Below are 13,088 nucleotides of genomic sequence, written 5' to 3'. Positions count from 1 at the left end.
TACCGTCTCAAGCCCTACTATCCTCCAGTTACAGTCGAATTCGTAATATTTGCCCTGTTTTCATTTGAAAAGCGCGAATTCCGAGCTTCATGAAGCCTACAAGCATCAGCTATCTCCACCAATCGATAATGTATAGCGTCCCAAGTCCCACTATTCACCGGATAGCACCCTGATACGTAATTATATCTAAATCAATTCAGTTTTACGGTAAATATGCACATTTTCTGATACCTATCATATCAAAATGACTGGTTTTGTGTTTGTTGTGTTCACAGCACAGCACTGCCCTGGAGATAACGTGCAATTCATCGATCAGCTCAAACTTTCCAGGATTCTGTTTACTCAAGGATTTTCGCCGGTTTCATTACGAGTTCTAGTGATAGCCTGTGCTTAGTTGAAAATAGTTGGCGGAAAAAAATCCATAAAACTTCTTAATCCGCTTCGGAAAGCTTAACTTTCTCTCTTATTGCACCAATTTTGCGATAGTAAAACTTTTCTGTCAAAGACAAAACGTTTAAGAAGCAATTTTTGAAAATTGCACTGATTCAAATTTTAGGATTTTGAGAAATGTAGGTCTTAAAAGGTAGCAGGTATTAGTAATAGATTACAATGAAATAAGCTAAGGTATTATTTTCGATTTTCTGGAAAAAAAAATATTTTGGTGTTTTTTTTTTCATTTCAGTTTTCGGGGAAAGAATGTCGTAGTGTTTTTTCTAGCAGATCCTTGAATATCTTCCTACGACCTTCCTATGGCTATCTACCTAGGCGAACATGTGATTTGCGATCGATCGATCGATCTCAGATGTCCTGACTCGTGAACGTTTTTAGGTACACATAGACCTACATAGATTCTCTAGATTCGTAATGATTAGTGCTAAGTCATATGTGCAGGATGCTATGCTGCTTTAATTTTTTAAATGTATTTTTCTAGCGCTACTTGAAAAAATTTAAATAACGATTAATTTTTTTCTATGTTCTTCTTGAAAAAATTTAAATATCTTACTTTCCTCAAATACAGGAAAAAATAGGTTGTAAAAAAGAGATAATTTTTTCTGTACTAGGAAAATTTTCTACAAGAAACATTAAGTGAGTCACCCAAGCTTGGGTATTACGGTGTCCAGAGCTTCCGGAAAAGAATTTTACATGGGGATTTCTAAAATCCCATACTAGTAGGGCGAACCTTACAGTCTTTGACCTCCACGTGACCTTGCAAGCTATCCTAAGAATATTTTTGAAGAACGTTATCCTTTCTCTGAAATTCTAGGCAGAATAGATTTTCCAGCTTTTCCTTTCTTTTCCTTTTCCCTTTTCGTTTTCCTGTCACTGTCCTGCTTTCTCTTCATTCCATTTTATTTCCAATTTTTCTATAAATTTTGATGAATAATGTGACGTCTATTGTTTTTTCATGCTTCAAACCACTAATGCACATCAATCATTAATCCCTGAACAAAACATTCGATGTCGTTCGTCGCTGATTTTGATGAATAAGTGGTGATTTATCGAGCTTTTTTCACTGCTCCGAATCATTTTGTCCGAATTTTGCTACTGGACATAATCCTACGCCTGTTTCAAGCACTTTGCTGGATTTTTCTCCAGAATAGAGTAGCCAGATCTATCTAGAAGCCTTACATCACGTTGTTTGATTTTTCAAATCCTTTTTTACGAATAAAAATATGTATTTTAATAATAATAATATAACTATTATTTTAATACATATCGCTTCAGGGTTTAAATTCAGGTTTATTTCTACTGCCTTCAACCAAAAATGACTGGAAGTTTGCGTGAAAGCATGTAAGCCCTGTAATGTGGATTTAAGTAAAAAAAAATTAATTTTTTAGCGTAGCAAATTCCAGATTTCCCTCATTGCTTCTCACCATTTCAGAGCTACCATGTCTGAAATTCATAAGTTTATTTATCTTCTTATTCGTAACACTAACGGTGCATCAAAAAAAGAAGAAAACACATTTTATCGGAGCCAGAACAGGAAAAAATGCAGGAAAAATTTTGAAAGAAAAGATATTGGCCCACGAAATACAAAACCGTTAGGGAAAGATTACTGCTAGGCCAAGGGGAGGGTCAATTTCCTGAAAAAACCTCCGATCCGACAATAAAATTTGCGGTGAAACGGATTGAGGAACGTTCCCAGTGGCTCCCTTGATCCACAACAATTTCTCCCTCCATAATCCATTACGAATAACAGCTAAGGATCCTCGGTAACGCTACAGTCGAGTCACCTGAGCGATACGCTCGTTCGTTCGTTTAATATTTACTGCGTCATTCGTTGCGTCTGCGTCAACGCTGCAATGTAGAAAAAAACGCAGTGAACGCAAACACTTGATGGCAGGCAGCTGGCAGATTGTCTTCGAGCTCATTGTTAGCGCAACTGCAATTCTCTCTCCTCCCGTTTCTCGTTCGTCGTCGTCGTTACCGTAAGCTTATAGCTCTTCCCGGGGAAATGCTAACATAACGCGCTTCACGGTGAATCCATTACGGTTGCACTTCCATAAACAAGTTCTAGGTCGACGTTGTTTTCGGGGAATAGAGCGAGCGGAAATAAATTTCACTCGAGTGGAAAAAAACTGGATCCGAGCCAATTATGCTTCATTTGATTTGGGAACTAATGAGATGAAAATGTTTTGTCTTCTGAAGACCCCAGTTAGTTAGCGATTTCCTTTCGGTTAGACTTATAAGGGGAGTAAATAAGGTAAAATAAAATAGGAGACTGTTTTATCAAAAGTGAAAATTCAGAAAATGATTTTGAAAAAATTATATTTTAGAACAATTCAGGGCTGAGGATTTAAGGATTGCTCACCCAAACCCTTCTAACCGTTCTTCTACTTAGCTTCCTGATCTTTGGAGAAGGATTCCAAATATTTTTTTTTACCTTATTCATTAGAAAAATGATCTATTAACCACAGAATATGCTAACCTTAACCTTAACCTCAATGCAGGCCTGAATATCCTAAAAAGGGTCAACTTTGCTGCATGAATTTTTGGGGCGAAGGTCAGGTGACCTCTGTTCTTTGTTGCTGTTTTTTTTTCTGTGCCATTTCTATGGCTGTTTCCAGACAAATAAATAAATAAGTTTTCAGAATGGTGTTTGTGATTAGAGCTAACCCTAAATTCTTCACTTGATTTTTGTTGTTATTTTGTCCGATTTCTGAAATTTTCCCGGAAGAAACCTCGGATTTGTAGATGCTGGCATATCAAAGCGTTCTCAAGGGAATACGTAGTTGGAATTGCCGCCACGCGGTTGTAAAAACTTTCTGGAATTATTTCCTAAAATTGCCCGTTTTCGCATAGAAAGTCCAAATATTTGTGGATAATCGGTTCGAGAAAACTTCTTTCCTTACGCCTACCTCTGCCAGCGATCAGGTTTCTTTAACGACTTTCTGAAACGTCACATATACCAGTCATGGATGCCTTCAGTCGTGTTTTTCTTCTGTTTTCTCGTTAAACTCGTGGAAAAATTTTTTCGTAACTTCTTGGAAATTTCTCCATAATCCATAGAATCCATAGAATCCATAGAATCCCAAATACTCTCAGCCGTTGTTCTGCGATGTGTTAGATCGTCCTTGTGATAACGACAACGTAATCTCTCGCGATCTTGTGGAAATGGCTGTGAAGGGGGTGCGGGAGGGCGGGCGGGCGGGTATCCTGGGACATCATCCTGCATCATTTACGATCGGTGTTACATTCCTTGGAGGGTTCCAGGGATTCCTCTACTTTTCTCTTTTTCATTTTTCCAGCGAATTCTCACTTTCTATTCTTTTCCCTTTTGTATTAGCTCATTTTCTGGACTCAGCCTCAGTTTCTCCGGAAAATTGACTTTAAAAATCGCTTTGCTTGCGGAACTTCCCAGTCTCAGCCTAATCTCATATATTTTTCTGTAAGTAAGCCTTTAAGGGTCTTCAGGGAATACGTAGGGTTACTGGAAACTAAGCGTTATGGACCGTTATGTAAAGGATTGTGATGTTCCGCTGTCGGCTGTGGATTTAATTCCAAACTCACCGCACCGCACAGAAAGTACCATGTGTGTGCCTCATGTACATCCTCCGTCCCTATTATCATTTTGAAGAGGTGACCAGTGGGTGGAAGTGCAAAATATCAAATTTCACGTCGTCACAATGACACTTGTGGTTTTTCCGAGCGGCGTTTCTTGGGGGCCGAACGGTGCCGGCAGCGCCTGGACGGCGCCGAAAATCCGAGGAAACGAACGAGGAACATTTTGCCGTTATGTGTTTATGTTGCGTTAGCGGAGGAAATAAGATAAACGACTGCTTCTTCGTCTTCTTCCGACAAGTTGTTATTCAACGAAAAAAAAAATCATCCATTGATTTCAACACTCCCCCCGCCTACGCGTGTAAACGCGAAATAAACATTGTGAATTTCTTACCGCATTGGCGTAACGAACGAACGAAGCAGCCAGTGATTTGAGGTTCGAGGTTTGAACCGCTTCGCTCTCATATTTCACGTGCCGTCGTCCTCTTTTATAAACTGAGGAGAGAGCTCAGTTTACTTTTCTCAACTTATGCTGGCTATGAAATCCTAAAGGAAGCACAGATCTACTCTTTTTTCGATAATAGAATTTAATTATCCTTAGTTTTTCTTTTTTAAACTCTTATTAAATTGTTCTTATTCTCATTAATTTTCAAACTGTAATTACAATTAATTATTCTTATTAGTTAATTATTTAGAGGTTTTTTTTAGCTATATTCACCAGAAGTTCAGCACCAAATGTGTTCTTTTATGATAATAATAATTCATAATTATTTTTAGTTTTTTTTTTAATTAAATTCGTATTAAATTGCTCTTATTCTCTTCGTGTAGCAATTTGTAAGCATAATTACAATTAATCATTTTTAATTAATTATTTTGAGTTCTTGTAGGTATGTTCGAATATTTTCTGTACATATTATTTTTAAGTTTATTACATATTTCTGGACATGTACACGTTTGTGGATGGATGGACCGCTTATCTATGTATTCCGAAGTGTCGTTAAGACAATGAAAAGCGCTAACCGATCGATTTTCTCCAGAATTCCTCTCATTTCATCGTTTTTACAACAGATGCAGCCAATTTCAACCATATGTGAAACACACTCGAAGCTTTTCTCTTTTTCTCCGAATGTTTTCGATTAGTCAGGAAGAGCATCATTTTAGCTTTCGAAGCACTTCCAGTTGTTTGATTAGATCCAGAGTTTGTTGTTTCTTCAAAGAAATTTCTTTCTCCTTTGTTGTTTTGTTTCGGATCTTTTCGAAAGATTTTACATCGCTCTTCGGGCAGCTCTCCACAAGAATTTCTTGAGAATTCTTTGAAAACCCTCGAAACCCTCAGGGCCTTCAAAGAGAAAACTGCTGAGCATTCGATCCGACGGCGTAGGCGGCAATGACCCTGAGGCGCAAATACATAGAAAGACTAGGTTCACCTTCATCACGATCACCTTGACTCCGATTGTTCGTCTACTTGCTCGTGCGGGCGCCCGTAATCCCTCCATTCCTGTCCCGATCGCGTGCGATCGCGGTCGCCAGGCGGTTTCCCTTTCCGAGTTGAACAGGAAGAGCACCGAACTTCTCTTTGAAGGCTATTCCATCGACAATGAGCTCCATATCTCTACACCTTTGAGCTTATTGTCGATTGAACTTTTTATCCATTCCCTAACAGCTCTGTGTACCTCCACAAATTTATCGTCGTCCTCCTCAGATCGTTTTCGCTCTATCGCGCTGCCCGCACGCAGTTTTATCAAGCTTCACGTCGTTAGTCGTTTAACCCAACTTAGTGGTGCCCACATAGTTCCGCCAATGCCAGAAGCGCATATGTGATTGATGAATATCGATCGTTGCGGCAACGGCTTGCCGCCAATCTTCAAAGGACGAGTTTGCAGTAGTTCGTAGCTAATGTTTGTGATGCAACCTTTAAAAGATGAGAGTTTCGCTGTTTACTGTACTCAGTTTTCGTCATGATGAGAACTGTGAGAATAACTGAGGTGCATCCTGTATTTTGTTGTTCAAATTTGCGCATCCCGCAAGATTTTCGTCAAGGAACCATGATAGGTCCATGATTCCGGAAACCTTATCATTCTTTCGATTGGATCCCATTAGTCATTTTATGGATGGGAAATTTACCTCCTTTTTTGTCGTTTGTATCAGATGCACTGTGATTGACGGGCCCGATAATCAACTATGTCGAACTGTCCGTTTTCTTTAAAAAAAAAAACGAAAACACAGAATTTTTCTGGATGTCTTTTGACAGCGACTTCATGGACTTTGGACATTTTGAGTATACAAATAAATTTTATTTAATAGCCGCTAAGAATAAGTGAGCATACACACAAAAGTTGAGCTTCGAATCTGAAAATCCTTTTCAAACTTTCACAATGTCTGGAAGGAACAAATATACAAATAAAAATATATAAATAAATAAGAAATAAAGGATAAAGAATAAAGTTTCTGGCGTTAATCAATCCGCTCAATAATAAATAAATGATAAACAAATAATTAATCTGGCAAACAAATGAATTCTTGGAAAATAATTTCTAAGTTCCCACTTTTTTTCAACGAATAGAAACTCTTAGAAATCTGGTAACAACATCACTTTCGGAAAAATCGCGATGGTCATAATCGCGATGGAAACTGTGGCTTGCATTGCATGAATCCGTTAATAGCTTACTATCCCTCAAGCTATGTCGATATATCGATCTATCGATATCGATACGAATCAATCACACTATAAACGCGTAGCGTAGACGATAATTTTCCATCTTATGCGAGTCTCATCAGGCAGACACGGTGAATTTTTGTGGATACGAAGTTTTCTTCTGACTGGAACGAACATAAAATTCATTTCATGCCAGAAGTTTCGTTGCTGAGTGAAAGAAAACGCTCATCAAAACAAAGATAGTCCCTGCTTTCTAGAAGAATCCGAATTCCGCTATTTATCACATTCGGAGATAGCAATTCCTTCAAAAAAAAAACTATTTCCTTGTTTATCAAACATCGCTCCCTCAAGGGTGTGGACGTAATTTATGGTGGTTCTTCAAACCATTCTATGTTATTGACTTCAGAATACGACTAGAGGTGATTTTATTCGCCGAGAAAAACCGGAGGAAATGTTGAGCTGCGTTACTTTTCCATTTATTACCTACCAGTCTATTATTCTCGCACTAAGCACTCATTTTATGGCTCTTATTTTTCTGCAATTTCACGTCTTTGCCATAATTATTGATCTCTTCTCGTATTGACTTCGTAAACGTATGTAGCTATCGTAGATATGGTATTTCACACGAATTTCTTCAAAAAATTGCCCAGAAGTAAACCTACGGCGACTTCGCATGAAGTGAATGTCACAGGTAAGATCTATATGCATCCTAACGGATATTTGGAGGATAAATCGTCCAGAAAATGATAGTAAAAAAAATAATTTATGGAATAATTTTGTGTTGATTAACTTTAATCCGCTGATGATGATAATTTTAATTTCCAGTACTTGGTTTACATGAGTTTTTTTTTTGAAAAGGCGCTGATCATATGAGAAAAACAACACAAATTTTTTCCACGACATATTCATTTAAAGTTAAGGAAATTAATTTATTACTATTTTATTTATTATTATTATTTTATAATTACTTTAAAATTAATTAATTTAATTAATTTTGACATTTTCACTACGATTTCGATTTAATTTAGAACAAGTTTTGTTCGCATTTAAATTTGCTCATTTATTTTTTTATTTTTATTTCATTTCTTGATTTCTTTCTCTAAATTTATCACAATCTGCTTCATAAATATTAAAACTCGACATATTTTCATACGGTAAATTTTAATACATAATAAATACAATATAAATATACATAATAAACATAATATAATATTAATAAACACTACAATATAAACAATGATATAATATAAATATACATATTAAATAAACAAAAGTTGTTTTAAATTAGATTGAAATTGAAATGAAAATGTCGAACGTCGAGGAAATTTGTGTTGATTTTCTCACATGATATATCGTTATGTCGGAAAGAAAGTTAAGTTTCAATTAATCATCTGCAAAACTGCACATTTCCTCACCATTTTTTTTATTTCTTTTGTAAAAAATTATCCACATGTTTTCTTAATTCCATGTATCCTCTACATTTCCAAATTTTCGCGAAATTTCCATTCTTTCCATTTCCATTTGGATAGTTTCCATACTATTCCATATCCCCCTGCGTGCGTGTATGGAGCGGAGGACACGTCAAGTTTAGGATTGTTGGATAAACAAATGATCTAGTAAACAAACAGATAAACAATGTATAACGAATCAATCTGAGGCTGTTTCCAATGAATACGACCAAAGAACCGATATCCACTATGTTTGTCCTTGGGATTACAAAAGCAATGGGAATGAAATCAGTGGCGTTTTTTTTTTTGTTTTTTTCTTTTTGAAACCATGTTGTCCAGTATTATTCAATTGATTTTTAACGCAAATTCTGTACGATGACAACTTCGTTGCGGGACCTAGCCAGAAGCAAAAAAAAATAATTAAAATAAATAATTAAAAAATAATTAATAAATAACAAAAAAAATTATAATAATTCGGAAAAACATTCTCAAAGCTAAAGGTTGCGTAGTTTTGCTGCGTGATACATTTATCCGCGGATAATTTTATCCTGTTCACTGGAATTATATCCATTCGTAGGTCAGCTGGTTATATTTGTATTTATGTTTATAAGGTCAGTGTACAGAGACTAGAGATAGATAGAGATATTCAGAAATATTTTTACTTTTTTAATCTATTTCTTATCAGTCTGGATAAATGGACGAATGGATGGCTGGATGTGGGCCCAGAATTCTCCCATATCTTACAGTTCTTCCATTAATTGCTGCTCGGATCCGATCCGATCCGATCTGATCTGATCCTATTTCAGATCGTCTCTCAGCTGATCCGAAAACGTCAACGTGCAATAGTGTAGATAGACCAACTTCCCTTCCATCAACGTCTATTTTGTGAGTTCTTCCCGTTGGAATTCTTTAAGTAAATATTTCTCTCTGGATTGTTGTGAGTGGAAGAAAGGTCTCTGGAGAAGGTTATGCAAACGATTTAAACAAATAACGCGGCATAAAATGCGATTTATCAATATGGCTACAAAGTTTTAAGGCCTGTTCAAGTAGCCCCATCCTGCGTCACAAATGTCCGGATCGATGATCAACCTGTCCAGGTACAAATGTCAGGTGAACAAATCTCGAATAATTCCTATTCGATTCAGGATAATAATCAAGGAGTAGGCGAACGTGAGTTCTCTCTTTTTTTTGAGGATTTTTTTTCTGGATAATTTGAAAAATTGAAATTGATTGATTGAATTGATAAATTTGAAATAAAACGCTCGGTTAACCCCGATTTTCAATATCAAAGGAAGAATCCCAGCGTTATTAATTAATTTAATTAATAGCCTAGTAGTTTTTTTCTAATCTAGACCATTCAGATTTTTCTTGCCCGTCCCATAAATAACGGGGTTTTTATAGTAACAATATAATAATGTTAATTTAATTTTAATAATAATTTTTATATAATAATTTTAATAATAATAATTAATAATAATTTTTAAAATAATTTTTTATCCTTTAAATAATTAATAATGGAGTAGGAGGAGGAGGAAGAGTACACAGAAGGAGAAGAAAGAGGAGGAGGAGGAGATATGGTAGAATTTCGAAGGAAGACCAGTGAAAGTTTTTAGAAATATGGAAGTTTTTTTTACAAATATGGACCTTTTAAAAAAATGAATATATATTTCAAATTTGAAAAAAAGCTTGGTTAATCCCGATTTTCAACATTAAAGGAAGAATTTCAGCGTTATTTATAGCTTGACCTAATACTTTTTTAATCCAGACCATTCAGATTTACTATTTTTTATTTTTAAATTATGGTATTTTTTTTTGTTCCAGCACTGAACAGTTCTGAATCAAGAATGAATGGAGAAGAAGATTATTTTGAATCGAACATAGAGTCAAGTATTCTTCTCGAAGGATATGTGGGTATTGAAGCGAAGGTTGGGATTTTTCTACAGGATTTCGTTGTTTTCCAGTCCTTGGAAATGTTTTTTCTTTCGTAATTTCATTTTGTCCTATCTTTTATCACTTCGATTTCAGGAACCAAACCTTGCGGCTCGACCTGAGAAGCCAGTATTGAAAAAACCTGGTCAACCGTCAAGGCTACGAGTTCGTAAAAGGATTAGCGAATCCAGGGGGGACTCAACAAGGACGTTCAGGTACTATTTTCCTCCCAACTAATCAGGAACGCATGAAAAACGTATGCAGATGTAAAAAATCTTGTTGAGGAGAGGAATATTTCACTAATTATTCATTTCAGTTTTCGTTCGTTTAATTATTTCGTTATTTATATATTATTATTGTATTTATAAATTAAACGAAATACTAAATACGTAATACTATTAAAGTAAACGAAATACTAAATATAATATAAATAAATTCATTTTAATTCGGCACAGAAATTTCTTTTTTTTTACTGTTGCTCCAGTGACCAATGAAATTCACTAGCTGAGTAAATATCCAGTCTCTCCGTTTTTTTTTCTTCCTTTTTTCTTTTTATTTTGTTCTATAAAGCTCTCGGATGAAATCAACACGCTCATAAAGCGAATATTCATACACATAAATAATAATAATGTGTGTATAATTTTTCAAACTTGCTTTTAAAGAGGATTGCTTCTTTTAAAGAGGATTATTATTAAAATTAGTCTTGAAAAAATAAACAAAATTTAATATTATTATTCATATGTATTCACGTTGTACGTGACTTTATTCAATTTAAAACATTAAATCAATTTTTAAAATTTTTAGTAATAGTGTTACATATAAAATTATGTAATATAACATAATATAATATAATAATAAATATGTATGAGTTGAGTAAATCCGAGTTAAAAGCACATTGACCCTCGCCCTATCCTCAATGGGATACACTCGGTGTCCGCATGGATTCGATGCCTATTATATTTCAGAACGGATTCGTTGCCAACTCATCTGACAGATGACAGTGACAGTGACAATCCGATCGAATACAGAGACGATGACGGATCTCATCTCCGATATCCACCTACTACATCACGATATGAGGAAGAAGATGAGGAGGAGGAAGTTCCGATAGGTGAGTATTCGAATGGATTTCGTTCCATACAGTATACTTTATACAGTATACGAGTCAAAAATAGCAAAAATAGATAATTGTGTCAAAAATCACAGTTTTTGGAAAGCAATAAAAGCAATAATTTGATCAATCTGAGTAAGAGGGTAAGGAGCTGTAAGGTTGTTTCTTACGTGTGGAATTTAGGCGAAAAATTATTTGAAAATTTGAGGAATTAATGCGAATTTCCTTCATTAGACTTCCATAAAGTCACAAAAACTCTTTGAAAGTGTTCTAATGGACTAATGTGACTTTTTTTTTGAAAAAAAAAGATCTTTTTGCCTAGTTCCATGATGGAATTATGAACGAAGTTGCCTTTTTTTTTTGTTCTGTCTCTGTAGAGGAAGTAACCTCAAAAGGTACTCGCTTTCTGTGTTTGCAAGTTTAAGATGAAAGGGAAAAAACCGGTCATGGGTATAAAATAAAAAGAAATAAAAAAGTAGAAAAAGCTCAGTTGAAGCTCAGCTAAAGCTAAGAAAAAGCTAGGCTGAAACTAAACCTTAAAGGCATCACCCCAAGAATCTGGGATTGTACGGACTTCCGGTGAAGTATTCGTATACAGGATAGTAGATTATTGAGAGAAGGGTGATTCCGTTCATTTCTTCCTATTTGCCGTAGAAAACGGCCCGGAAGATACGGCTTCGAGCGTTCCGGCGCACTATTTTCTACAAGGAGTTTGATTGGAGCGCGCCAGCCTTGTGCACGCACGCATCTTCCGGGCCGTTTTTTTATGGGAATTAGCAAGAAATGGACGGAATCACCCCCCCCCCGCCTCTCCATAATCTACTATCCCGTATACGAATACTCCACCAGAAATCCGTACCACCTCAGATTCGTGGGGTGATGCCTTTAAAATGTAAAATAGTTGTTTGATGCGTTTTAATCGATTTATTTGGTTTAAAGGAATCTAGACAAAGTTAATCTTTTGTGAGGAAATTCGTTGTGGACGTATTTCTTAGGAATATACATTTATGTCCATCAATATATCAAAGAATATTTATTTAAGTCCATCAATGTATCAAAGAAAATACCAAGAAGTCCTCTACAGCATTCCAGGTGAAGAGGTTTAAGATGAAAACTCGTCCATTGTTTCTCTAACAAACAATTTTTTTCCGTTTATAGTGTTAAATCGTGAACTTCCCGCTGTTAACCGGATATTTTTCCTGGATATTTGCGCAACTGTTCGTCATTTCCTGAAACGGAGAGAAATGTTTGTAGTCCCTGAAATAGACGTGCTAATACGTATGAATCAGCTAATACGAGAGCTCTTTCATCTATTTGATTCGCGTTTATCCGATTTCACAGCAACAAAGTAATAATTGCGTTTTGACCAAAGATGGCCGATCTGAAAAGCAGAGTTTAGCACGGATAACTCCGGTGGTTGAGGCAAATTTTAAATTCCTAGAAGAAAAAATCGTCTCAAGATTCGTTGGAGAACATTTTCCAGCACCTGACATGAGATGCAGGTGATATTTTAGGTGAATTCTGTAATATTTGAGTATTCTTACTTTATTTTACCTTTTTGTTTTTATTTTTACACTACTATTTTATGCATTTATTATTTAAACGTTTTTTTAAAATAAAGTCTTACCCCTTAAGAACTGAAACTGCGACGGTTCTCGTGATGGCATCTTCCTAAATGGCGCATTTTTGAGAGAGTTTTGGCCGAAATTATAAGTTTATTTATTTATTTATTCACATACACCAATGGTGCACCAGAAAGGAAAGATTTAAAAAAATGGAACACACTAAAATTGCCGGTTAAATTAAAAAATACCTAATCCTCACCTGCACAGCTAACTTAATTTAAAAGCCATATGAAGGTTCTAAACCTAATTTGAAAGCTAAATGAAAGTCCGTTCTAAAACTACCGTAAAGACTACCGTAACTTAGTCGATATTGACGT

The 13,088-nt window shown here is 35.5% G+C and overlaps 1 protein-coding gene across 2 annotated transcripts in view; it reads left to right on the top strand.

The window, feature by feature from the left end:
* RB195_004271 (uncharacterized protein) overlaps positions 1-13,088 on the top strand; it is a gene marked incomplete at both ends in the record, with an annotated part of 60,117 nt that overhangs the window by 44,412 nt on the left and 2,617 nt on the right. Inside the window, 6 exons of one of the 2 annotated variants that reach the window (XM_064181623.1) lie at positions 8,913-8,991; positions 9,143-9,203; positions 9,252-9,276; positions 9,928-10,031; positions 10,132-10,250; positions 11,001-11,146. In XM_064181623.1, the coding sequence (XP_064033301.1) occupies positions 8,913-8,991; positions 9,143-9,203; positions 9,252-9,276; positions 9,928-10,031; positions 10,132-10,250; positions 11,001-11,146 (534 nt within the window). Of the gene's footprint in view, positions 1-7,259; positions 7,350-8,912; positions 8,992-9,142; positions 9,277-9,927; positions 10,032-10,131; positions 10,251-11,000; positions 11,147-13,088 lie in introns of both variants that reach the window. The other variant, XM_064181622.1, reaches the window with a different exon arrangement.

This window comes from Necator americanus, chromosome I (assembly GCF_031761385.1).
Source record: "Necator americanus strain Aroian chromosome I, whole genome shotgun sequence".
NCBI lineage: Eukaryota > Metazoa > Nematoda > Chromadorea > Rhabditida > Ancylostomatidae > Necator > Necator americanus.
Note: the sequence above shows the minus strand (reverse complement) of the source record. Positions and strands in the feature narration are given on the sequence as shown.